General features: G+C 35.9%; 1 protein-coding gene and 1 long non-coding RNA gene across 3 annotated transcripts; both read right to left on the bottom strand.

The window, feature by feature from the left end:
* Positions 1–3490: 3490 nt before the first annotated feature.
* Positions 3491–10717, bottom strand: LOC125649871 (uncharacterized). 2 transcript variants are annotated; one of them, XR_008801995.1, is made up of 5 exons: positions 9237–10717; positions 8878–9139; positions 8686–8776; positions 7215–7293; positions 3491–3884 (listed from the first exon to the last, which is right to left on the bottom strand). It is a non-coding gene; the product is annotated as an uncharacterized LOC125649871 (long non-coding RNA). The 2 variants fall into 2 exon arrangements; XR_008801994.1 differs by having other exon boundaries at positions 8878–10717.
* Positions 10718–14463: 3746 nt separating this feature from the next.
* On the bottom strand, positions 14464–27320 carry LOC125675794 (uncharacterized). Its single transcript, XM_048913593.2, has 4 exons — positions 27271–27320; positions 21164–21359; positions 17986–18122; positions 14464–14798 (listed from the first exon to the last, which is right to left on the bottom strand). Exons 1-4 carry the CDS (start codon positions 27295–27297, stop codon positions 14544–14546), a joined length of 615 nt encoding a protein of 204 aa, XP_048769550.1. The 5' UTR covers positions 27298–27320; the 3' UTR covers positions 14464–14543.
* Between the last annotated feature and the right edge of the window lie 129 nt (positions 27321–27449).

Here is a 27449-nt window from a genome sequence, read left to right as displayed (position 1 = left end):
GCTCAGTTGACTTGTATTTTTCCAAGTTTATGTACATTTTGATAAACGAAGGTTAGCATCTTTGTCTCCTGCATTAAATTATAAGGAATTACTTTAATTCTGGGGCAAGTTATACGAGTATACCTGGTTTGAGTCAGTTTACGCTTTATAACCCGCGAAGCGGATTATAAAAAAGCGTCATTCCTTAAATAATTAATGGAGGAAATACGCATTAGTTCACATTACTTTCCACAAAATATATACTTTTTCTTCCGTTATACATACTGTATGGCTGTTTGTCAATGCATATGTCAGCATTGATCAAAACCACAAATTGTTGTTGACATACATGTACCAACTGGATATCTCATTAAGCCATAGTATATGTCACAACTGGACGCAATTAGACACATTATCTTTAGCTCATTACACTAATATTTTATTTAATGACTCGTTAAAACACCTCTTATGAAGTATAATTTCAACATTGAACAAGTGATACAAGCTCTTAATTATTTTATATGATTTTGTTTTTGTAATTTTCCCCGGAATTATAAAAAAAAAGGTGTTTTGTTTGCAAATAAGAGATTCTGGAGTCCAACTTTTGTTGTGATTTGCTGCTTGATATGGATATCTAATAAAACATACCTAAAAGATTCAGATATAAACGTTCTAATTGTTTAGAAGAAAAATATTTATGAAAATGAAAACGTTACATATTTGTTAGCATTTTCTAAATCTACGAATACAATCTTAAAAAAGACATGCCAGTTAGAAAACAGATATATCGAAGAAATATATTAATTATTTTAGAATATTGAAACGAAATGAACAAATTTCAGATTAATCATTATATTCAAACGAGAGAGAAAAGTACCAATCCCGATCAAAATTGATAGAAATTACTAAAAATAATCATATATGTTAACTATATGCACTGTTCATCAAGAAATTAGTTTCCTTTATAAATTCGTTTAATTTGTAAACCATTTTACATCAAGGGAATGTAGTTTTCTGATCATAATGTTCGTTATGACTACTCTTTTATAATTCCGATCGGGCTTGGTAATAATATTTCTGAATTTTGACCATTTCATTTCAATTTCTTTTAAAAATATATTTCTCTGTTGTATCTTTTTTTCTAATTGACAAGTGTTTTTTTTTTTTTTTGAAGATTTTATCCGAAGATTAAAAAATATTAGCAAATAATGTTTTCAATTTTCATAAATATCATTTTATTTCAAAAATTAAAACGTCTATCTGAATCGTTTAGTCATGTTTTCTAAGATATTCATATTACACACCAAATCACAGCGAAATTTCGCCTCTAGAGTATCTTATTTAGAAACAAAGTACCTTTTTTATCATTCGGGGATAAATTACTGAAAATATCATATAAAATACTTTTAAAAGAGCTTTTATCACTCTTTCGGTGGTAAAATCATATTTCATAAGAGGTGTTTTAACGAGCCAAAAGATACAATTTAGTCTAATGAGCTACCTTAACTAGACGAGAAAAAAGATTATTATTGTCGATATGGCACGAGTGTTGTCTTGATGAGAATACAATCGTGACTAGACGATAGAAATGTGTTGACCAAAAAGATTTGTGAATGACAGAAAAAACACCACCACATTGTGAATTTCCCCAGTAAGTGCATACTGATTTCCCTATATCATTAAAGTGGTCTGGAGGCTGTACCGATGGTGACACAGATTTGGGAAGATATTTACGTAGATTGGGTAGTTGAGGGACAGAATGTCCATGAGTGTAAATACGACTACAAAAGAGATAGAGGCTGGTCGTATTTATATGATATTGAGTGATTTTTCTTATGCTTTTGCTCCAGCACGTGCTTAAAATTTGAAAGAGAGGGAGAGAGAGATTGGGATCGTCCCTACTGCTAATTTCAGCGAGATACTATGGGTATTTGAAGACTGTCGCCATGGATAAGCACGAGTAGGATGTACTAGCTTGGAATTTCGTGTAACAATTATGAAATCAGTCATGAAATAAAAAGATCGTGTCAGCAAAGGTTATGACTGACATCAGTGTTAAATTTCGTGTTCCAGCGATACGCAAAGGGTGCAGGTTTTTATCATGCTATTGTATTATTGTTCTCTAGTTCGATGCATGGCGGCTGTTACGTTTAGAATAAGTATCGGTTGTTAAAGTTAAGTACTTCGTAGGGTACAGAATTAGACATGACCGTTATGGGTCTCTCATGTGTCCTTTAAAGCAGCTGATGTCCCGTGTTATGGTAGGTATTGATATTACTTGTGGGACTTCATCTACAGCCGATGACGTCCCTTTGAGTGGACAATTCTCAAACCAAGAACAAACAAACAAACAATTGTTGATGTATGATTTTCATCTTTTCTTTCATTTGAAATCGGTCAGTGTTCAAATTGTTCAATTCAGCAGAAATTATAATCATACATAGAAATTAAAATTTAAAAAAAAAAATCAGATGCACTTGTAATGTGTAGGTCTTTGTGTTGATAAAGTTAGCGCTATAAATCTACGATGTATAATACGGGATTATCGAAGAGTGTGCAGTCATCGATATATACGTAAAATACATAAAGCTAACGCTTGTGTATTTCCAATCGGAGTCTGGATAATAACCCATGACTGGTGACATGTTGTGTACTACATCGGTGCACGTGTTGGCGACTTTGGTGCAGAGAAATACATCGAAATATAGCGCTTAACTCAGTTTATTAACAAAGAATACCTGCAATCAACCATTAATGTTTCCTTACCTTGTTTGTATCAATTATAGTCACTGGCACTCAACGCTTTTACGTATTTTTGCTGTATTTATAACTTATACAGCCTACCGAATCGACATTGGTAACTTCATACTTCCGGTTGCTAAATTTGGCACGATCACCAAAGAACGTGACGTCATGTGTGCAGTACGTCACTGTGTACATTGGTAACGTTGGGTATCCGGTGAAAAAAGGTATATATACCGGCGCCAGACGACACTCGGGGGATTGCGTTGGGGCATTGCGTTACGTTGAGTTGAACGCCATAGCAAATTAGCAGAGATAATTCAACATGTAAGTTGGGCAACAGTTATTAGACACCAATATCTCTTAAATTCTGAAATGGAAATTATTACCAAATTACTATGCAGATGCTACTTCGTTGGGTGCCAGTCGACCTTTTAACCCCCCCCCCCTCCTTTCCGTCCTTTAAAAAGGCTTTTATATAACGTAACATGAATATTGCTCACCAACTGAGACCAATACATATTTTTATTGTTAACCTGTAATTGTGTTTTTACCTGAGCACTGTAATAAATGCAGTAAAATTTCGGAGCTATATTTTTATTTCCTCATGAGAGAGATAGACCTCGGGCACGTTACAATTTTTGGTGGCAGCGGTGGGATCCTAAATTTTTAGATAAGGATCCTGTGATCGAACTCAGCGCTGTTGGAACTTTTTGGAGGATTTTTTTCTCTGGAATTTATTCTAAATAAACTCAGAAAATAAACTAGATTGATCTAACTCCGGATCTTTCAGAATTTATTGGTCAAATTTTTTTTTAAATCTATCCTATATACAAATGACTGACACAAACATTATTCAAGAATTTATTTTACAACATTATGACTGACTCGCCAGATTTAGAAGTGCAGTTTAATCCTGCAGTCCAGGATGATAGCAGACAGGAGAGGGGTTTTTGTCCTGATGCACACATAGGCCAGGGTGATGATGATGACACACATACTATATGTGGTCAAGATGAATATTTGAACAAGTTTCTTGCTCCAGCCTCATCACAGGGTTATGCAATAAAACGTCCTCTTTCTCTCAAGCCAGAGAACTTTGATGGTACGGCTGACTGGGACGAATATATTTGCCATTTCCGTGTTTGTGCAGAATTGGGGAACTGGAATGAAAGAGAAAAACTTTTAGCATTATCTGCAAGTTTGAGAGGTGCTGCAAGAACATTTTTTATGAGTTTGGCAAATTCAGAAACGTTAACATTTGAATCATTAATCAAGAATTTAAGTCAAAGATTCGGAAGTTTGAGGCAACAAAATCGGTGGCTCGCTCGATTTGAATCCAGGAAGAGACAGTTAGGAGAGTCAATTGCGGCACTGGGGGATGACTTAAGACAAATGGCACAAAAGGCTTATATAGGTCTTGATCAGACAGCAATCGAGGCCATTGCATTGAATCAGCTATATAAAACTATCTCTCTAGACATGAAATGCCGGTGCATTGATAGAGATTGCCGAAATGTTTCCGAGGCTGTAGATGTAATAGAGAGATATGAGGGAATTTTCGGTGAACAGATTGTAAAAAAACCTGTTGTGCGTGCTACCTCTGAGGGAAATGCTAAAGGGGAGAGTCTTGAAACACAAAAGATGTTTAGAGAACTGATCGATAGGATTGAGAAACTTGAAAGAAATATCAGCAGATCCTCAATTGAGAAAAATTGTTTCCTATGTAAGAAACCAGGGCATTTCCAGAGAGAATGTCATCTGAACCGTAAGAGGCAGGGTCCAATGGAAAATCAGAGGTATATGATCCAGGGTTCTCAAAGTAATCCGTATAACAGAGGGCCGATGCAGGGAAACGGGAGACCATCCCCTCAATGTTAGGCCACGGGGGGATGGATGAAAAAGGGCCTGCTATGGAGGACTGCCAGCGTTCGAATGTCAGATTGGGATCGTCTGGTGAACAGTTAGGAGAATGGGATAATGGGTTTTATCTAACTGGACTTGTATCTGGGGCAGATGTTTCATTTTTGCTTGACAGTGGATCTACTTCATCACTTTTATCTTCAAAACTGTATCAGTCTATTATGAAGGAGCACAACCTTCCCTTGAAGAGTGTTGCTAGAAAAATACGAGATGTTAACGATAATGAGTTGTCTGTCTTAGGAAGATTAGATCTTGAAATTCAGTTCAAGGAAAATAAGTACCCACTCACTGTTTTAGTTTGCGATATATCCCAAGATGCAATTCTCGGCCAAGATTTCCTATTAGAGCATGTCCAGAAAATAGATTATCGGAAATTACAGGTTTTTATAGGAGATGAAATTCTTAATTGCTGGACGGGGGGCAATGCCGCTATGGTGTGTCGAGTGACGGTTAAAGAGGCAGTCACTATTCCACCATGTTCACAGATGACAATTCCCGTGGGCATTCCGAACGCTTGCAGACTCTCTAAAGCAGCCCTGATCGAACCATCAATAAAATTGATGGGTAAGAAAGGTGTTTCAATTCTACCAGGAATAATTGACAGCAAATCTAGTTGTCATAAAGCAAATATTGTAAACTTTAGCACACAGGAAATAAAGTTGTTTCCAAAAACAAATTTAGGATTTTGTAAATCTTTATTAGAAGAGCCTATAGATTGCACTACGCATAGATGTGCCAGAGTACAGCTGGAGGACCCATGCAAGAAGAATGACAATTTTCCAGAACATCTTCAAGATCTTCTTAGAAGAAGCAGCATAAATTTAACAGAGGAAGAGAGGGGTAGATTTAAACAACTTTTAATGGAAAACCAAGATGTGTTTTCAAGAGATAAGGACGACATAGGGAGAGCAAAAGGGATAACTCACAGAATTGAAACTGGAGATGCACAACCTATGAGAACTCCACCCCGAAGGCTACCAATAGGAAAAAAGGATATAGAGCAACAAGAAGTGAAAAAGATGTTAAAGAACGGGATAATTGAACCTTCAAAGAGTGCCTGGTCTTCCGCCATTGTTCTGGTCCCCAAAAAGGATGGCTCTACAAGATTTTGTGTTGACTATCGTAAATTGAACGAGATAACCATTAAAGATGCCTATCCTCTTCCCCGAGTGGATGACTGTCTTGATGCACTTGCCAACTCTAAATGGTTCAGTTCAATGGATTTAAATTCAGGATTTTGGCAAGTGGGAATGGCAGACGAACACAAGGAAAAGACAGCATTTTCTACCAGTCTAGGACTTTTTCATTTTACTGTTATGCCATTTGGATTATGTAATAGTCCAAGTACCTTAAGTAGACTTTTGGAAGATGTTCTTAGAGGACTGCAGTGGGAAGAGTGTTTACTCTATATGGATGACATCATTGTACCAGGATCATCCTTTGAAGAAAGCATCAAAAGACTTCAAAATGTTTTCCAGAGATTAAGAAATGCTAATCTAAAGCTTAAACCTTCTAAGTGCAGTCTTTTCCAAAAATCTGTTGAATTTCTTGGTCATATTGTGTCTGAACAAGGGGTCCACACTGACCCGAAGAAAACAGAAGCTATCGGTAATTGGCCCATACCAAAGTCTGCCAAGGAGGTCAGGTCCTTTTTGGGTCTTTGCTCCTACTATAGGAAATTTGTATCAAATTTTGCAAAAATAGCTAGACCCTTACACAAAATATGTGAAAAGAACTCTCAATTCTCTTGGAACCTTGAATGTCAAGAAGCATTTCTTCAACTTAAAGAAGCCCTTATGACTTCTCCTATATTAATTTATCCAGTAACAGGTAAAAAGTTTATATTAGATACAGATGCCTCCGACCGAGCAACTGGTGCTGTCTTATCACAAGAACACGATGGACAAGAACATGTAATTGCTTATATGAGCAAAGCTATGAATAAATATGAACAGAATTACTGCGTAACCAGAAAAGAGCTGCTTGCTGTAATAAATGCCCTGAAACATTTCCATCCTTACTTATATGGCCAGGAAGTTATCCTGAGAACAGATAACTCTGCAGTAAGCTGGGTAAGAACTCTGAAGAATCCAAGTGGACAGGTAGCCCGATGGTTGCAAGAACTTGGGAATTACAATCTCAGTGTTACTCATAGACCAGGCCGGCAACATAGAAATGCGGATGCTTTGTCCCGAAATCCATGCAAAGTTTGCAGTAGACAAACCAGAGAAGAAGGTGAAGAGTATTGCACTCTTGTCCAAGGAAAGGAGTGTGAAGCTGTTAGAGTTGTCACGAGGGGGCAGACCAGCAGTGACCAACCAAACACAGAAATGCGAAAGGTTCAGCTCTACATTGAGGGATGGGAACCAGTAAACATAAGACAAAAGCAAGTTGAAGACTCAAACATAGGACCAATTCTATTAGCAAAAGAAGAAGATGACAGACCTTCATGGCAATCTATATCCAATAAGTCTTCAGTTCTGAAAACCTTATGGCGCCAATGGGATCGACTTCATGTTATTTCAGGGTTACTTTATTTACAGTGGATAAATGAACAAGAATCTTCTTACCTTCTTATTGTTCCTAAGTCACTGCAAAGAGAGGTTCTTCATAATTATCATGATATACCATCCGCAGGTCATCTGGGTACTGAAAAAACATTAGAGAGGATAAAACAAGGGTTCTATTGGCCTTCAATGAAAGACACTGTATTAAGCTACTGTAAGTCATGTGACCATTGTGCAGCTCGCAAACAAACAAAGAAAAGTAATCATGCCCCTCTTGGTTCATACCATGTTGGAGAGCCTATGGAAAGAATAGCCATTGATATCCTTGGTCCCCTACCTTTAACGAAAGCAGGAAATAAATACATCCTAGCAATGATAGATTGTTTTTCCAAATGGGTGGAAGCTGTTGCTCTTCCAAACCAAGAGGCAAGCACCATTACCAAAGCTTTTGTTGAAAACTTTGTGTGTCGCTTTGGTACTCCATTGCAGATCCATTCCGATCAAGGGAGAAATTTCGAATCGACCATATTCAAAGAAATGTGCAAAATCTTACAAATTGATAAAACAAGAACTACTAGCTATCATCCACAATCTAATGGGAATGTGGAAAGGCTTAACAGAACTTTGGGTGATATGTTGGCAATGTATTGTCATAAAAATCAACATGAATGGGATATTTTCCTTCCCCAGGTACTTATGGCATACAGAGCTTCAGTACAATCCAGCACAGGACAGACTCCTAATGCTATGATGCTTGGGCGAGAGGTAACCTTACCCATGAAGGCTTTTATTCAAGAACCTGTTGTTAGGAACAGTACAGATGAGTTAGATGAAGAAAATTATGTTTCTAAATTAAAAGAAAAACTTGCCAAGATTCATGAGTTGGGAAGGAAGAAATTAAACCAGAGTATAATATATCAAAAGAAACAGTATGATATTAAAGCCAAAACAAAATCTTACAAAGAAGGACAAGCTGTGTGGCTGCATGATACTTCAAGAAAGGTGGGGGTGTGCCAAAAACTATCCTACAGATGGAAGGGGCCTTATGTGGTCATTAAGAAAATTGATGATCTCACATACTTGATAAAGCGATCAAAGAATGCTATTGCCAAAATTTATCATGTTGACCGACTTCTACCGTACAATGGTGGTAAATCCATAAAATGGTTCAAGCAGTAAGGGAGAGATAAAAACCATTCTCAGTTCCTGTGATCTATGTATTAAACGCTCTACATGGATGAAGTTATTTTTTTTAAATTTTATTGTTGAATTGGCCAGTAATTAAGTTACTGAGTCGGGTATAGGGGCTGCTTGAATTGCAAGAGCCTCGGGAATAATGCTGGCGGTTTAGGGTAGTGTGAGGCGCCACATACTACTCTGTGTACCCTTGTGGTACGGGTAGACTTATACAGTGGCCTGATCATCCACTTGGTATAAAGTCGAGTTATTAATCATTTTGTAATCTTATTTATTTTATTTTTCCAATGAAGAGGAACTGAGGTGTGTGAGCAAAATTTTTACAAAAGCATCTTACCTAGAAGTCGAGTTGGTCCTTATTTGAACCCTGTTCATCAATACGCCCTTGATTAAATACTGGCATCCAACAGCAGTAGCATCATGGCATCCTTGAAAGAAAAAAAAAAAACAACTTACATTTTATGTTTAAATTATATCCTAATAATCATGTTGTTATAGGTGGGACTGTCGGGCCTGTAGAAGGACGTACCATACTAGGAGACAGATGATGCGTCACTTCCAAGATATACATGGAGACGTCATTAAATGCAGTCACTGCCAATACGAGCTCCCAGGCAGCAGGAAGTACCTGATGGCACACCACTTTGAGAGGCGTCATCCAGGACAGAAGGTATCCTACTCCTTCACTTCTAGATCTGCAACAGAGAATCGCTCCCCCAGTCCTGTATTTCCAGAGTACCATCCAAAACAGATTTCCCGCTGCCGGTCTCCTGTTTCCTCCAGAAAGTCAACTACAAATAGTAAAAGTCCACCCAAGACGAAATCTCATTTCAGGCCAAGACCAAAAGAGCAAACAGACATGCCAGAAAAGGAAGCCTGTCCACCTACTCTTTCAACTGGGACCCATCCTGAGCTGACCCCTTTACGCAGTCCTTCTCTATCAGTATCCCTAAGGAGCAGCCCGGCACCCATATCCCTATACGGGTTGGACCCAGACACAGTTACCAGCCCTTTGTTATCGATGCCAGTGATATTTGAGCCTCCACGAAAAGTTGTGCGGAAAACCCCTGATGCGGTTCCAGATGCAACAGCCATGAGTGAATCTGCCTCTGTACCCCAGCTTTGCTCTCCTGAAACCAGTGCCATTCTCTCCTTGTTTGAAGCCCAAATTCCAAACTTGTCTCCTTTGAAGGATTCCGAGTTAGACCATCGATGTCCCATAGAAGTGCTTCCAGCCACAGAGAAGCTTGAGGGAGTGCTCCCTACTGCTACGTTGGAGCCTGGACCTGCTGTTGTCCCGGAGACATCACTTCCCAAGTCAGTGGACACTTTCTCCTCAGCTCCACAGTATGTCCTTCACAAGTGTGAGACGACTTCCCCTACGGACGTATCCTCCACCCATGCTCATGATCCAAGGTTGTTCTTTGCCGGAGCCCCAAGCAGCACGAGAAATGACTTTGTTGCATGTCTATTGAGAAGAGCCAACATTGAGGCAAGGAGATCATCCGGACGCACTGTTTCTTGGGTTCCTTCAGGGGCAGCATCCATAACGAAAGTGGAGGAGCTTACTTTTCCTGATGGTCGGGTATATCGCCTAAAGAGTATTTTCACACCTGACCCTGAATACACCTTGACCGCGGAAGCCTGTTCTCAAACTTCACCAGCCTGTCAACAACAAGTCTTCCCTGATAAAAAGGATATGGCCACACAAGTGTCTACAAAACAGACTTATACTTTAGAGTGAATACTGATTGTGAAGTGCGAACTTTATTGACTGTAACATTATGGACTTAGTGAACTTTCAAAATTCTCATTGTATATATACATGTATTCCACAATTTATTAGCATATTGTTAACCAAGATTCACTATGTACAGTTCATTGTCTTCATCATCATATTGTATATATTAATCATAATGTGAAATATCTGGTGAGTATGTGTAAATGCTCTATTTACATTGCACATATTGTATATAATCATAATGTGAATTGTTTAATGAGCATGTTGATAATTATAATTAATTTCACTTACATTGTATATTATTGTTATGACACGAATATCTTAGGTGGTGAGTATTTTTAATAATTAATTGTAACATTCGAGGACGAATCCTTTTATTTTTGGAGGGGGATAGTGTAATGTGTAGGTCTTTGTGTTGATAAAGTTAGCGCTATAAATCTACGATGTATAATACGGGATTATCGAAGAGTGTGCAGTCATCGATATATACGTAAAATACATAAAGCTAACGCTTGTGTATTTCCAATCGGAGTCTGGATAATAACCCATGACTGGTGACATGTTGTGTACTACATCGGTGCACGTGTTGGCGACTTTGGTGCAGAGAAATACATCGAAATATAGCGCTTAACTCAGTTTATTAACAAAGAATACCTGCAATCAACCATTAATGTTTCCTTACCTTGTTTGTATCAATTATAGTCACTGGCACTCAACGCTTTTACGTATTTTTGCTGTATTTATAACTTATACAGCCTACCGAATCGACATTGGTAACTTCATACTTCCGGTTGCTAAATTTGGCACGATCACCAAAGAACGTGACGTCATGTGTGCAGTACGTCACTGTGTACATTGGTAACGTTGGGTATCCGGTGAAAAAAGGTATATATACCGGCGCCAGACGACACTCGGGGGATTGCGTTGGGGCATTGCGTTACGTTGAGTTGAACGCCATAGCAAATTAGCAGAGATAATTCAACATGTAAGTTGGGCAACAGTTATTAGACACCAATATCTCTTAAATTCTGAAATGGAAATTATTACCAAATTACTATGCAGATGCTACTTCGTTGGGTGCCAGTCGACCTTTTAACCCCCCCCCCTCCTTTCCGTCCTTTAAAAAGGCTTTTATATAACGTAACATGAATATTGCTCACCAACTGAGACCAATACATATTTTTATTGTTAACCTGTAATTGTGTTTTTACCTGAGCACTGTAATAAATGCAGTAAAATTTCGGAGCTATATTTTTATTTCCTCATGAGAGAGATAGACCTCGGGCACGTTACACACTTGTGAAAATTTAATTTTGTGTGATCAAATGTTTCACGTGTTGATCTAATCGTACAACGTTTCCTGAGCTGGATGATTGTGTTATTTTTTCTGCAATAAACACATTTTGTTGTTGTTTTTTGTTTTTGTTTGTTTGTTGTTTTTTTTTTTGTTTTTTTTTTTGTCTATGACTGGTATTTTCGGATTAACATTTTTTCCCCGTATTGATTCTTTGAGCCTCGTTGAAACGGAAAAGAAAGGCAATCCTTGGATGCTTTATCTACCGGGAAGTCTCTTTTTTTCTCGTTCAGTGCCGTCCATTGCATAATTCTATTTACGTGTTGTAAAAACATTTTTTTCTTCATTTTTTTAAACTGAATAATGTGCATTAAATATAGAAGCACAAAAATCCCTTCAATTTCACCTGATCTTCAAACAAAACTTCCTTTTTAAAAATTTGAATTTATTTTTTCAAGTTATATAATTAATCAAGTAAAGAACAAAAATATTCCTTCACACACGTTTACATGACGCGATAACACTGTCTCATTTTTTCTTTCAGTTGATAGAGTAGTGATAGTAGAACTATCCCCCGGGTATCAAATTGGCTATTTATCCCCCACGAGAAATATTATCTCCTACACGCAGATTTTAGCTTGCTTCAATTTGATTAGTTGATCAGATTCTATGAAATTCTCAATTGCGTCATTAGACCGCTGCTTTCTCAATTGTTGATTTCAATTCAATTTTTCATCGGAGGTAACAAAAATCATAAAATGACAACTAGTCGCATCATATTATAGGATTAAACATTCTTTTTGAAGAATTTATCGATGTGTAAACTCTGGACATTTTACTCACAAACTGAATAAAAGTGCGAAGTACTTTTATGTTAAGTTTGTGAGTAAAATGTCCGGAGTTTACACATCGATAAATTCTTCAAAAAGGATGTTTGATTCTTATAATTCCAATTCATTCACTTTGTTAACAATTGCAAAAATTTGAATAGTTTCGCCGCACTATGTTATTTGTTTTAAGGCGTGTATGAATACATCGCGTTTTTCGGATTTATTGATGTATAAACTCTTGTTCAGCTGTATTTTTGTCCAATCAAAACAATTGTAATAAATAACATTGGAATTATTGAATTATATTTCGGCGTATCTTACTTTATTTAGAAACTGCATAGTTACCTTGATCAATCCATTCATACGACCATTAAAGGAAGTGAACATGAAAAAAATATTTGTTGCATAATAAACTTAAAAGACCTCCTGAAACTAAATAGTGTGGACTGAATCTAATTTGCTTGTTTCTATTACGAGATTTGATCAATTAAACGCTCTAAGTTAAAGGTTTATGGAGGTCATCCATTATTTCCCAGTATGCATCTGTGCTCTGACGTAGATGAGACACATTGCTGTTGTTGACTAGGTCACTATTATACAGCAGAAATTTATGGATTCATATTAGAATTGATGGATAAGGTTTTGGAGCAAAAAGAATTGAAATCAAATTTAATTACAATGCATTAAGAAAAAGAAGAAAACACTCCCTCAAAATATCTCCAGCTCCTCCAACTTTTGACCTTACTCAGAAGCACTAGTGCTGTTATATTTCAAGATTCCAAATCAATTTTATTAGATTTTAAAATATTTGGAGATAATTAAGGTGACTGTGTCATAAAAGTACAGCAATATAGGCATATAATTTATATATTTTATAATAATTGATGTACATGGACCACACATAAATTTCGGAGATGCGATTTACAGTTATATCATTTAATTACTCTAATAAAAATTACTTATTCAGAATCTGTATCAAAGTCTGAGGTTTCAAGAAATCCTTTATAACTGCAGTGCTTTTAGGAAACGCTCCCTTAATTTATGTCACAACAAATGAGGGTAAAACTACTCTGACCCCCCCCCCCCCAGGCTGACTGCGTCTGACCTAGTTGATAAACTGACGTCTGTAGGCCATACATTTTGATACTAGCATGCCTGCAACAGAATTGTTACTGTATTCTATCACGTGTGTGTGTAATTGGAAATATTTACACACAAATGCCATGTTATGTTTTGATTTAAAACATGTGAATACAGAAGGTATTTTTCATTTTCGTGTTTTTCTTACTTGTTTAACAAGTTGTTATCCAAGTCCTCTGAGACCCTTCCTCTCTGGATACATAAATCCATGGATAAATGTAAGCTGTATCAATTATAACAGGACTTAGACACACCATGTCAAAATATGGGTGTAGAGAACTCCACTTGATGTGTATATCCATGTAATCTGACACAAAATGTTCAAACTCATGACAACAAAGACACCCCTTGAATGTACGTAATTCCTCTCTCATTAAAATAAATTGCTGGTAAAGAAGAATTATTCATAGAAACAATTTCTTCCTCTGTAACATCAGGTTCAAACTGATATCCCATATTTAATTCACTTTCTGCTGATGACATTTTAACGTTGATGCTTACAATGTGCCAAAAATACACAATGTGTCCTACTGACATCAGCATCAGTGCTGCCCTCTAGTGGATGCTAAGAGATAACCCAGCAGGGAGGTAATAATTTTTTCAATATGGCAGCTCCCAAGGATTGAAAAGATTAGTTAATCTTTATGAAATATCTCCCTGCTAAAGAAAGCTACATCTTAATGATTTTCAGAATTCATTATATTGCGAAATGTGCATCTGGTGCATCAAAATTGGTACCGTATAAGTTTTACATACATCAAAATGACAAATTTAAACCCTTTGTCACATTTTCATGATCACTTCCTTTAAATGTAGAAAAGTTATTGTAAATATTTCCCACATAAAAGTACATCAGTATAATAGAGGATTCATTGTTCACAGGCTTTTGTGGAGGATAGCTCATTTACCAATCATTCAGAGAAAAGAGAAGCTTTCCTTAAGAGAAACCTTCGGAAAATACATGTGTTGTTCTTGCCTCGAGTTTGCCAAATGACCACAACCCCTCACACAACCAGAGGATAGGTGTACTTTATAATCTTGATATTCAACGGCGATTTCATATACATGTATATTAGAATGCGAAAATGAATATCCGCAATTTTGTTTTTAATTTCCAAACTTCATATACATAAAACAAATCTTCATATCCTGATCATTTTCAGTAGAACAGTTGAACAAACTTAGATATCTTAGTCTCTTTTTACAAAATGAGATGCTCCTATATGTCGAATAAGGAAGGTCGCAGGGAATTCGTGCGGTTTTCTGGTGGCTGTTAGGAAAGGTCGAATCGTGTGACTTCGAGCCCGATCACGATGTCTTGGACGCCCTCTAATTCGAGTAATACTGGGTCTTGTGGAGGAAACTGGAGGGGAAAATGTAGACTGAATCACTCTCTCCACGTGCATCACTCTCCGATGGCTATGTGTGATCAAGAAAACGTCCCGCTACAATTTAAAAGTGTTAAATGCTTTCAAAAATCAGTTCTACTGAAACTGTAATTTCACAGTTAATGACTTTTCTTTAACCAAAAGATGCTGCAGAAAACATGTACACACTTAGATACTTTAATTTATTCTAATAAAAAATTCTTTAAGAGAAAATAAAGCTTCAACTTTCCACACTAGGACCTTTGGTCCTTTGATTTACTGTAGTAGATCGCTTGGGGTTTCTTCTTCTTCAAATTTTGTCGTAGTAAATAGTATCATTTGAAACAATAGAACGTGACATGTTTTCAAGCAAAACTAAATTTCAATATTTTTGATATGTGTTAGGATTACTTGATCTAATATTCGATAAAATTTGTTATATCTTTATGTTACGATCACATAGTGATAAAGAAACAATGGATATATACATGTACATATACACACCATGCTTTTTGTGTTCTGCGACCGTATCTCAAACTTTATTCATTTAGGAAATAATGATCGCGTTTTCGTGTACATTGATTTATGCTCCAGGATAATTTCCGAGGTCGACGAATGTTGTTTTTAAATATAAAAGCCAAGGCTTTTATATTTAAAAAGCATTTCGAGACCAAAGAGGTTATCCTGCAATGTTCACGAAAACAAGAACTTTATTTCTATTCCACTTCAGCTCAGAAATATATTTTTTAAAAATATTTTTTTTTTTTTTTTTTTTTTTTTTTTGCTGACGAAAATGATGAGATGGTAGGGGTATTATAAAACTATTTTGAAAAAATATTTCAAGCATTAACTTAGATGTTAACGGATTATATCAATTGCCTTCAATATAGTTCAAGAAAACTTGTCTTTGTATCGCCATGTTTACATGTGTATCGCTCTCGGAATGCAGACAATTGGTTTATAGTGAATGACAAATGTTCTTCAGTCACCTAAGAATTTTTTACAACATATTGATTGGTTTTTATGATAATGAAATTGAATTATCAGTCATCGACTTTATTGCTGCTTTAGCAAAACGCGAAGTGCAATCGAGATGTGAATCAATTTTCATAATCAGTTAATACATATGAATGAAAGGTGAAGATAACGAACAGTGATCAATCTGATAACTCCTACAAGCAATACAAAATAGATAGTTGGGCAAAGACGGACCCCTGGACACACCAGAGGTGGGATCAGGTGCCTAGGAGGAGTAAGCATCCCCTGTCGACCGGTCACACCCGCCGTGAGCCCTATATCCTGATCAGGTAAACGGAGCTATCCGCAGTCAAAATCAGTGTGCCAAGAACGGCTTAACAATCGGTTTGAAACACGTCAGATAGCATTTGACCCAATGATAGGTTGTATTGACGAACTAGATCGTTATAACGACCATAGTATTTGCAAAATGTATATCGTCGAAAAATGACAGCGGCATTCCTTTGATATTTGCAACAACCGTGGTAGAATATCATTTTTATCTCAGTTGCAATGTATGCGCTTTTTCAAACTTAAAAAACCGTAGGAAAATTCTAAAGTTATCAATTTTATTCACTCAAGAAAAGGAGAGAGCGTGAGACTCCATTCACTATATTACATTCATGGGATAATATCTATCTTTTGTTAAAAATCATAATACAAATTCTAAGTTATCTATCTTATTCAAATGAAAAGAGATTTCAGCAAAAACAAAAACAAAACAAAACAAAAAAAACAAAAAAAAGAACAACAAAAAACAACTGTGAAATAAGCTATAAAGGATTCATTTATATGATGCACGTTGAATATCTTATTTAGTTTTCAAAAAAAAATAAAAAGTTGAAAATTTTACATGCAATAATCGAAGTGAAAACTTTGACACAATTCAGAGAAGTAAACTTGGAATTACACGTTGTATATAAAATCCTCATTGATTTCCTGTAACAGACTTTAATATATTTTGATTTATCATCATGATAATCAGAATGATACTCAGATACAAACAACAAGAGTTGCATACATTTTCATTTATCACGGTAAACTATACTATAAAAGTAACTAACTATATAGATCCCAATGTCATTCTTGTTTAGGTTTTCTGAGTTGTAGTTTTGACACTCGGGGATCTCCCTATTACAGGGTGGTAAATAAGGTGTCAACTTCTTCAATCGTCATTAATAAATAACAATTTCAACCAACAATATGTATTCTGTAGTTAATTGCCAAGAAAAATAACAAAGCTTCAGGACATGAGAAAACCGGTTTCTTCGAATAGGATTTTATATTCTTATAAAAATGGAGAGCATAAATAATATTTTGTTAGGGTTAGTTGCTATTTTTTTTTATATTTATCGTACGACAGTCTGAAAGAAAAGTGATTTGATAATTGATCTATCGAACGATAACACAATCTATTTACAGACAGACAGACAGACAGATAGATAGATAGATAGATAAATAAATAAATAAATGGTACCAAATTTTGAACGTTGTTTGGATTTATATTTCTAATTATTGGATACATATACCATAATTTTTTCTCATTTTTTAATTTCATTCTACATTTTGATCTCCTATGAGACTAATGACGGTCCGTAAATTTTCTCACATGATTCATGTAATATGGTCACCTTTGGAATGTCGTTTACAGTTCAATCAATATATGGAGTAATATCCCACATGGTGTGACGTCAATGACTAACAAGTATTCCATTCCAAGTAAGTGATCAGCTGGTTAAGAATAGGTAACCAATGTGAATACTTTTGGCAAAATAAGAAATTTTCAACATTGTTTAGCATTGTATTTCTTCCTTTCTGGTATACAACATTTGTATGTCCCCTACTACTTTGAAACATACCTTTAGTGGTTCTTCTAACAATCGGAAATTTAAATGAACAGAAAAAAGGATAAAATTAGCCAAATAAAAAGTTTATAAAGCAATGATAATACTACTGGAAAGCAATGAAATTCAAAAATGCTTCAAATTTTCCTTCACAACTTGATTGCAGATCTCAAAGTAATGCAGTTTATTGCGTGGGCAGATGGATACAATCGCTGGAGGGTCCACACGGAATCAACTGTCACCACGCAAATGTCTTGGGTCTGTCGACAATGTGTAAGGAAGATGGCGTGCTTTTCTATATCATTCTCAAGGTAGTTGTTGGTGCGATAAAATCTTTATGATATGGTATGTCACTTACTCTCTGAAATTCGATTGTAGGTTAATATAATGCTCAAAGTACTCACATGAATGGAACCTTCCTCACAAAACTCAGATAAAGTTTCTATTGAGCATCCAAATTCATTATAACAGCACATTTCTACTATTCCAGTGTTAGTCTGACGCTTTTCAATGAAGTTATTCATCTGTTTTCCAAGCGTACCTGTTAAAAAGACCACAATACCATTACATGGGAATATTATATATAAGGCTAGCGTGATTCCCAAAATTTGCCTCAAATTCCGTTCATATTGACCAGAACAGCTCAAAAGTGTTCAATTCTTAAATATACATGTAAATGTACTGTTTATTTTCGTAATTTTGCGACTGTAAATGAACTTGTATCCTCTTTACATTAAATCTAGTAATTCGAGCGGTTTGAAAATCGACTCAAACTATGTTTTAAAAGATGCTAAATTACACTGATATATCACTTATGCTTAGAATGCGACCGAAATGTGCTCAGGGTTAGCAGTCAACACAATTTATCCAGAAAAGTATAAAGGGAATATTAGACACATGAAAACAAAAGTACGTACCACATGTCCTTCTATCTTTAGTAAACCAAAAATGATAAAAGAATTAGACATGTTACATGAGAAATATGTTTTGGTTCTAGCTGACAAAGCTTAAACATTTTGACTACGGTTAACTCCGTTTACCTGATCAAGATTTAGGGCTCACGGTGGGTGTATATATTTAGAAATCTCGATAACGTTTTATCTATGAACAATAATCATTTTCATTTATATGTCGATTCGATACATCCCAATGAACTCGAAATAAGAGATACCACAGAATCCTCTACATCTGCTTTGTACTTACATACTTTATTGGAGATAGATGTTAATGGCAAACTAACAACTCAACTCTATGACAAACGGGTCATGACTTCATCTTCATTGTCAATTTCCCATATTTATATAGAAATATTCCATTAGTACTTTTATATGGTGTTTATGTCTCTCAACTGATTCGTTACGCAAGAGCTTGTTCTGTGTATTATCAGTTTTCAAATCAAGACATGCTACTGACAAACAAGTTCATGTTACAAGAGTGTCAACATTTTTGTTTAAAGTAAGCATTTCGCAAATTATATGGTCGTTATAACAATTTAGTTTGCCAATGCAACCTCTCGTTGGTTCAAACGCTGTCTGACATATTTCGTACCAATTGTTAAACGTTCTTCACACACTGATTGTGATTACGAATTGCTCCGTTTTTCTAATGAAGATAAAGTGCCCATGGCGGGTGTGACTGGTTGACATGGAATGCTTACTCCTCCTGGGCAACTGATCTCATTTTTTGGTATATTCAGGGATGCGTGTTTCCCCTACTCTTGATTTTGTATTCTTTATAGGAGTTGTGAGATTGATCATTGTTTGCTATCTTCCCCTTTTCATTTAAAGACATTGGACTTCACTGAATAACCACTTTAAACATATTGGAAGCTATTGGATTACCACTTTAAATACATTATTACTAGATCGTTCCATTGCACCAAAATGGATTGGTGTTTATATTTTATATTTTCTTTCGATCATTCTTAAAGAACTTTTTAATCCATACTTTACATCACATATTTTGGAGGAGTTAATCCTTATTTTGCAATTACTTCTTTTAGGCTTGATCTGCAGAGAATGAATTGATTGGTATACTTAAAATACATGACGAACCATACATGACTACAGGGTACGTATATAAAGAATAACATGTGTTTTTCCAATTGCTTATTAAACATCTTTTGTGACATATTAATGTCAGGTTAAATCTACTTATATCAAAATCACTGTCCGACAGTTATGTAAATATATTCGCACGCTTCGGCGAGGGTAAGATTTTCCCGTTTTCGAAGATTCTCACTCAGTGCAGTCAGACATATAGGTATACTAACCCGCCCACCCATGTGAGATGAATTTTGTGTAACTATGCTATAATCTACTATTTTCTTTTGTCTTTGTAGATTATGAAAATCACAGATTTATTTCTATGCAATACATTGTAAGAAACTGCACTTCCGAGAGCGCTTTTATACCTACACAGGTGTGTATATTTATTTCATAAATTACTTATGATAGTTTAAATGAAACGAATAAAAACATAATTATACCCCCGAACGAAGTTCAGGGGGATATATAGGAATCACTGTCAGTCTGTCCGTCCGTCTGTCTGTTTGTCTGCAGATTCGTGTCCGGGCCATAACTTCTTTGTTCTTTGACATAGGCATACCATATTTGGCACACAGGTGGATCACCATGAGACGATGTGTCAAGTACCTTCATGACCTCCATATGACCTTGACCTTTGACCTCAAGGTCAAAATTAAAGGCTTTTTTTACAATGGATTTGTGTCCGGACCATAACTTCTTTGTTCTTTGACATAGGAATACCATATTTGACATGTGAGTGTATCACCATGAGACAATGTGTCGAGTAACTTCATGACCTCTATATGACCTTGTACTTTGACCTCAAGGTCAAAATTGATTATAGGGTTTTGACATAGTCATACCATAAGACATGAGTGTATCACCATGAGACTGTCATGTACATTCATGACCTCTTTATGACCTTGACATTTGATCTCAAGGTCAAAATTATAGGTTTATACCATGGATTTGTGTTCGGACTATATCTTCCATTTTCTTCTACAAAGACATACCATATTTTTACACTCAGGAAAGAGGTAATATATACCTATAGAAAAATATACCTATTATTAGATTGGGGTAAGCAGGGGGTATTCTTAGTGAGCATTGCTCGCAGTACCTCTTGTTATATTTTGTAATGAAACTCATGTATATAGGTTTTAATTGCCAATTTGAAATGTCATTTACGTGTCATTGTTTTCATCGAACGATCAAAACAATAAAAAAGAAGAGATGTATTACTTTCAAAACATTTGTAAATATAAATTTAAAAAATTTAAAATATTTGTAATGTATACTTGACAAATCATGTTACTGTTTTGTTTTATTTTTAAAAATATGCACAGTACAATTGTATCACCTGCAGACCATTTAGTACAATAAGGGGACACTCAGTTCTAAGTCTGTTCGTCCGTTTCTCTGTCCAGATGAGGGCACAAAATAACGTTTCTGCAGGCAACATCCTAATTACGGAGTATATCGCACAGGAGAATATTGTTTGTAACTTAAATCAGTGTAATTTTGCATTCAGAACTAATTTTACCCATATGAATACCTTCGTCCCTTTTCTTTCGTGTTTCGGCGTATCTGGATCCACACAGACTTTGTAAACCAAGGCGCAAGTCCTCTCCACAAAGTCTGTAGTATTCAGTGTTGAAGGTGAGAGGTTCGTTTGCTAATACCATATGACCAAACTGAATAGTTAGGAAGCACAGCACAGCAATGGAATTCCACAATTCGTTAGACTTGCGCTGAAAAAAGGAACATGAAATTCAAAATATATAGATGTATTAAAATTGGAGAGAAATCTGAATAGTGTGGTATTTAAGATATGATGCCATGTACGTTATGTGCAAAGAGTTGTGTGTAAAAAATGTTACTTGAATTTTGAGTTTGGGTGTTGTACTTTGATAAACTAACTTTAAAAACTACTTGAACGTGCATCATAAGTATACTATCAGATCCTCAAGAGCAATTAACTGAATGTAATCGTTCTTTACAGCAAAAATCATATTGTTAAAAGGCTTGTCACAATCATACATTGGGTTGTTTGAGTTCGTTTTGAACACCATCTTAAATTTCCTAAAACTTAGGGATGACCACTGCAATCAAGAAACAAACAAGAGTAAACAAACAATATCAATTTATTTGTAAATGTACAAAATTAAAAGGTACGTTTCCGGACGACACTAAAGTATCATATGCAAAAACAACAACTGACAACGCCTTTGAATTTTCAGTTGTTCAACGTGCAATACTTACTATACTATTAGTGACAATCTCTCTCGCACTCTACGCACTGCACAACCATCGCAGTACACCGGATAGAGACGACACAAGCAAAACCACTGGTGCCAGGTGACACCCCCCCCCCCCGCACATTCATATCCTACTACACTCCCCTCTCATTTAAATTTTATGTGCACTTCAGCGCCTTAAGATTATATACATAGTTTATAAAGACATATGTATGGCAAAGGAGTTATGGTATTTAAGGCCATGTCTTATGGAACAAGTCTAAGTGTATCCTCTCTATGCACTCCAGAGTGGTGCTTTGTCATTGGGCATTACTGCAACTGTTTTAACAAAGTTCGTGATGTCTGATTCATATTATACCAATAGATCGTCTATTTCACTCTTAAATACTTCAATCATCTTGTACAGGTTCAATACTTCGAGTAATCTTGTTAACTGACTCTGTGGATCCTTGAAGTAAAGGATTCAAGTTCGACAGCATTATGATGCATGTAATTCCTGACTATCAACTATAAACTCTACCCAGCAAGTAGGAGCTAAACTGCTATATGACAAGTTGTAGATAACGAACAGTAATCAATCACATAACTCCTATAAAGAATACAACAGTCTCGTTTAAAGTCAGCATTTTGCAAATTTTATAATCGTTATTACGATATAGTTTGCCAATACAACCTGCCATTGGCTCAAATGCTGTCTGGCTTGTGTAAAACTTATACGGTACCAATTTTGATGCACCAGATGCCCATTTCGTCAAATAATGTCTCTGCAGTGATGATCAACCAAAATGTTTGAAATCCGAAATAATGATAAACTTGCTAGAGCTATTTTAGGGAAAAACAGTGTGCCAAAAAGTGGAGTCAAATTCGTCAAAGGATAAGAGCTATGCGTGAGGGAGATAATCCTTAATTTTGAAATGAATTTCTAAATTTTATAACAGCAATCAAATATACATCCTTATTTTCAAGCTAGTAACAAAGTACGTAGATACTGGGCTGTAGATACCCTCGGGGACTAACAGTCCACCAGCAGAGACCTCGACCCAGGGGTCATAATGTAAAACTTATACGGTACCAATTTTGATGCACCAGATGCGCATTTCGTCAAATAATGTCTCTTCAGTGATGCTCAACGAAAATGTTTGAAATCCGAAATAACGATAAACTTGCTAGAGCTATTTTAGGGAAAACAGTGTGCCAAAAAGTGGAGTTTATTACCAATTGTTAGGCCGTTGTTGGCACACTGATTCTTACTACAGATTACTCCGTTTACCTGATCAAAATATATGGTTAATGGCTGGTGTAACCGGTCGACAGGGTATGCTTACTCCTAGGCACCTGATCCCAACTCTGGTATATACAGAGTTCCATGTTTGCCTACCTCTTTATTTTATTTTATGCAATAACCAATTAATCTTTCGGAATATGATAAGTGATATCCTGTAGGCGAGCAATGAAGTTTCGAGTTTTTTAATTACAAAAATCCTTCTTCCTAGAACTCCTCATATATTTTGCGCAATAACCAAATTATGTTTTGGAAGATAGCTGATGGTGTCTTGTAGATGTAACATAAGTTTTCGAAAATTTCATTTTCACGCTTGGGGCAAAATGGGGGTAGAAACTACATTTTTCTTCAAACATCAGGTTCCCAGAACCCCTCTTACATGTTATGTAGTAGCCAAATCATGTTTTGGAAGATGATTAGATATGTAACAAGGTTTCGGAATATTCATTTTTATCCTGGGGACAAATCTGGGTCTTTACGAATCCTGCTTTCAAGAACTCCTCTTACAATTTGCGCAATAGCCAAATCATATCTTGGAATATGATTGGTGATGTCCTGTAGATGAGCAGTAAGATTTTGAAATTTTCATTCTTGGGTCCATATGGGGGTAAAAATCGACGTTTTTGTCACAAAAACAAAACCCTGGATCCTAGAAATCGTCTTAGATTTTGCGCAGTAGCCAAACCTTTTTGGAAGGTAATTGCTGTCGTATAGTTGTACAATAATGTTAAAGAATTTTCATTTTCCCCTGGGAGCCAATTTGGGGGTTGAAAACATTTTTCTACAAAAAAAGACCTGATTCCAAAACTCCTCTTATATTTTATGCAGTAGCCAAATAATCTTTTAGAAGATGAATGGTGGTGTCCTTGAGATGTGCATATTAAGTTTTTGAAATTTTCTTTTTCTCCTTGGTGGCAAATGGGGTTAATTTCTGGCAATGTAGTGGTAATGTATTCCTCCCAGAGACCCAGAGGTCATATTCTCACCTGAGCATTTTATGCTAAATTCTATCATGTATATTCAAGTAAATTATGAAATAGCTATCGTGACTGCTTTACCAGTTACACAATTACGACGTAGAGTATATGTATACCTAAAGGCAATCATGTGCGTGCGGGTAATACTGTCTTACGCCAGCATCTAGTTTGTTTCACATTCCTTTGAGAATTTTTCACTCACATTGAGACTTAACCAGCTGTAATTGATGTACCACAAATTAAGATCTATGCTTGGCGATCAGAGCTGCAGCAGTCAGGTTTCACTAACTCGCTAATACCTGCCGCGACACGCGAGTTCGATTTATAAGGTCATGTCCGAAAGACCCGTGATACACACTCCTAAATGCCGAGTGTTTGGCAAGGGAGCAAGTACTACCTATGTTTAAGGCTTAATTTTTACACAGTCATGGCACGAGAGGGGCTCGAACTCATGACCTCCCGATAACAAAAAATGTTTAATGATCAAAGCCATAGCAGTGAGAATTCTTTATCGTCTCGACGCCTGCCACGATACAGGACCTCCGCTGTTTAGGTCATAACCGAAAGACCGAAGATTCTCACTTCTAATGCCTAGCGTTTGGCGAAGGAGCAATCGTCACCCATGTTTACGTTTTATATTTCATGCAGCTATGGCACAAGCAGAGCTTGAACTCACGACATCCCGGGTTACAAAACAAACGCTCTACCACTAAGTTACCGTTGCCCTCGGCTCTATAAAATGCTTCAAATTTAACAGCTCTCTGCATGGCCTCATTAAGACATCATGTATCCCAAACTCGACCTCAATTCGACACACGTTCATCCACATGATCTAATGAATATAAAGGAGTTATGTTTCGGAAGAGACTCATGTCGGCTTTATAATTCATTTAAAAAGTACCCATTTCCAAGGGATATCAATCTTCATATTTCTCTGCTTTACCAAACCTAATGTGCACATCACCTAATTCGATGTCTAGATTCCTTTTCAATAACAATTCTTATTAACCACGCTTTTAAACATTTCTCCCATTTTAGCTCACCTGAGATGAAAGCTCTGATAAATACCGTCCGTCGTGTTTAACATATGTTAACTTTTCACATTTCCACTTCTTACCTAGATTGATCTGGCAGTCTAATGGTGAGAGTGCTCGCTTCTCATAGACTCCTCATAATTTTTTTAAAGATTAATAACGATATTAACTCGACGAAATTGAAGTGCAAAGGTAGTCGGAATAGAAAATCGTTACCCGATTGTCGTTCCTGATTTCCTGAATTTTTGACGTCATAAGAGACCACGCTCAGATTTGAGAATAAAAACAAAAACACACCCATAGACAATGTATTCGCAACTGGAAGTTTTTTAATGATGAACCATAGTTTGTTATACAAGGATATCACTTTGAACTCATAATTAATGCAAATACCAGCCACATCGACGATGAAAAAAACATCATCCCCGAACTCTTGCATGACCGCAAAAATGGGGGGTGGGGTGATAATGCAACTTTCAATATATAATTGTTAGACCTAATCATCTTCAATTTATTTACTTATATATTCAGTTTCAAAAAATTCTGATCAGAACAGCTTCATACGACTATTTCATAGTCAAATTTCATTTCTAAGTTTCAAATCAGATCATGTTTATACTAAATTATGAATATCTGTACTACCGTCATTATACAGTCAACGTTTTGCAAGATTTTCTCGTCTTCACCGTGCTTGCAGTTGGTCTGTAGACGAAAATAGTTAAAACTGCATCTGGTGGAAGATTTAATTTCATAAACCCATTAGTTTTTGCCAAAGTAGAGTGTATACAATAACGCAACTGATCCTCAACCCACTGAAAATGATTGTCAAACAATTTCGAGTTCTGTGTTCTCGGTGTAAATTTCACAGCCAAGACTTTCTGAACGTTAGATCATTTAGACAAAAGTATATAGAAATACCTGACTTGCTATATTACAGTTGAATGTAAGCACATTGAACATTTTGACGGCTAAAACCTGCAGATGTTAGTATAAACAAATACACATTTTGCGTCAGGCTGATCTCGTTTGACGTCATCAAGCAAGGGAGATAAGTCATCTTACTATTTTGATACTTCACACCACAACAACATTTGACGGTCTGTAGCGTCTGTTACCTTACGATTTTTTCTGAATGACTTATTTACATATGTTAAGTAATTAAAGAAGAACACATTTTCGTGCAAAACAAATTTTTTTGACAATCGTCTCCTATGACCTTTAAGGACCCTATTTTGTCAGTCGTGTAACGTCATGGATTCTCTGGAATTTGATTTAGTACCTCGATTACTGAGCAACATAAATATATTTATAAAATGCATCTTTGTTAATGTTACGTTTTGATGATAGTTTCATCAATTTCTAATTTTCGTACACAAGTATAGGACTATGCTATCTTAGTGTACACAATTTGACAAAGCTTATATAGGTATGTTTAACTTATTTTCGTACTTTTTCAAATATAAATGTAAAGTAGAAAATGAGAAAATTTGAAATAATGCCCATCAAAATCGATAACACAATGCTGAAAGCTATATGATGCGAAAATCATTCTAAACTAGACAAAATGTAAGGTTTCGAAACTTTAAGAATGAGTTTTGCACGACTTTTATATTAGACAGGTTTCAAAGTAGATCCTTTGATGTCTTGATATCTAATTTCAATTTGACACTAATCTATTTTAATTTTTAAGAGTTTTTAGAAGCACAGAGGTAATTTGTCAGAAAGAACTTTATATGTTTTGTAAACTTGCATGTAGTAAATCAGAAGTCGTGTAAAATAGAAATCGAAATTATTTCTTATGGAGAGGGAAAAAGAAATAGAGTAGGTACACGTATTTTGATGAAGGTACTTTCTGTAGGGAAATACAGGAAAATCTTTATCATTAGATTTATTTAAAATCTTTAAAACCTTTTTATAACTGACAATTATTATATTTGGTCCTATCTATGTTGTAATTCCAATGTAGGACACGATGTAGATACTAGTTATCATGTTAAAGAAGAGAAATATAACATGTGTTGATGGCATAACTACCATTATAGAAACAACATTTATTTCTTTTTTTTCAGAACTGAGTAAAGATTACTTTCTAACATCTTAAATGTACTCACTGAAAAGGCCTCTATTCTCCATCCCATCTCCTTCTTTTCCGCCAATCTACCTGATGTACACCAATACCAAGGGCATCAGATATATATAGGTTTATATATATATATATACACACACCCATGTATTCACCGAGGTATATTAGAATCCTCCTACATCAATGCTGAGCAGTGTTAAATTCACA

Source organism: Ostrea edulis, chromosome 3 (assembly GCF_947568905.1).
Source record: "Ostrea edulis chromosome 3, xbOstEdul1.1, whole genome shotgun sequence".
Lineage (NCBI taxonomy): Eukaryota > Metazoa > Mollusca > Bivalvia > Ostreida > Ostreidae > Ostrea > Ostrea edulis.
The sequence above is the reverse complement of the archived record's forward strand: the minus strand, read 5'-3'. Positions and strand labels throughout refer to the sequence as shown.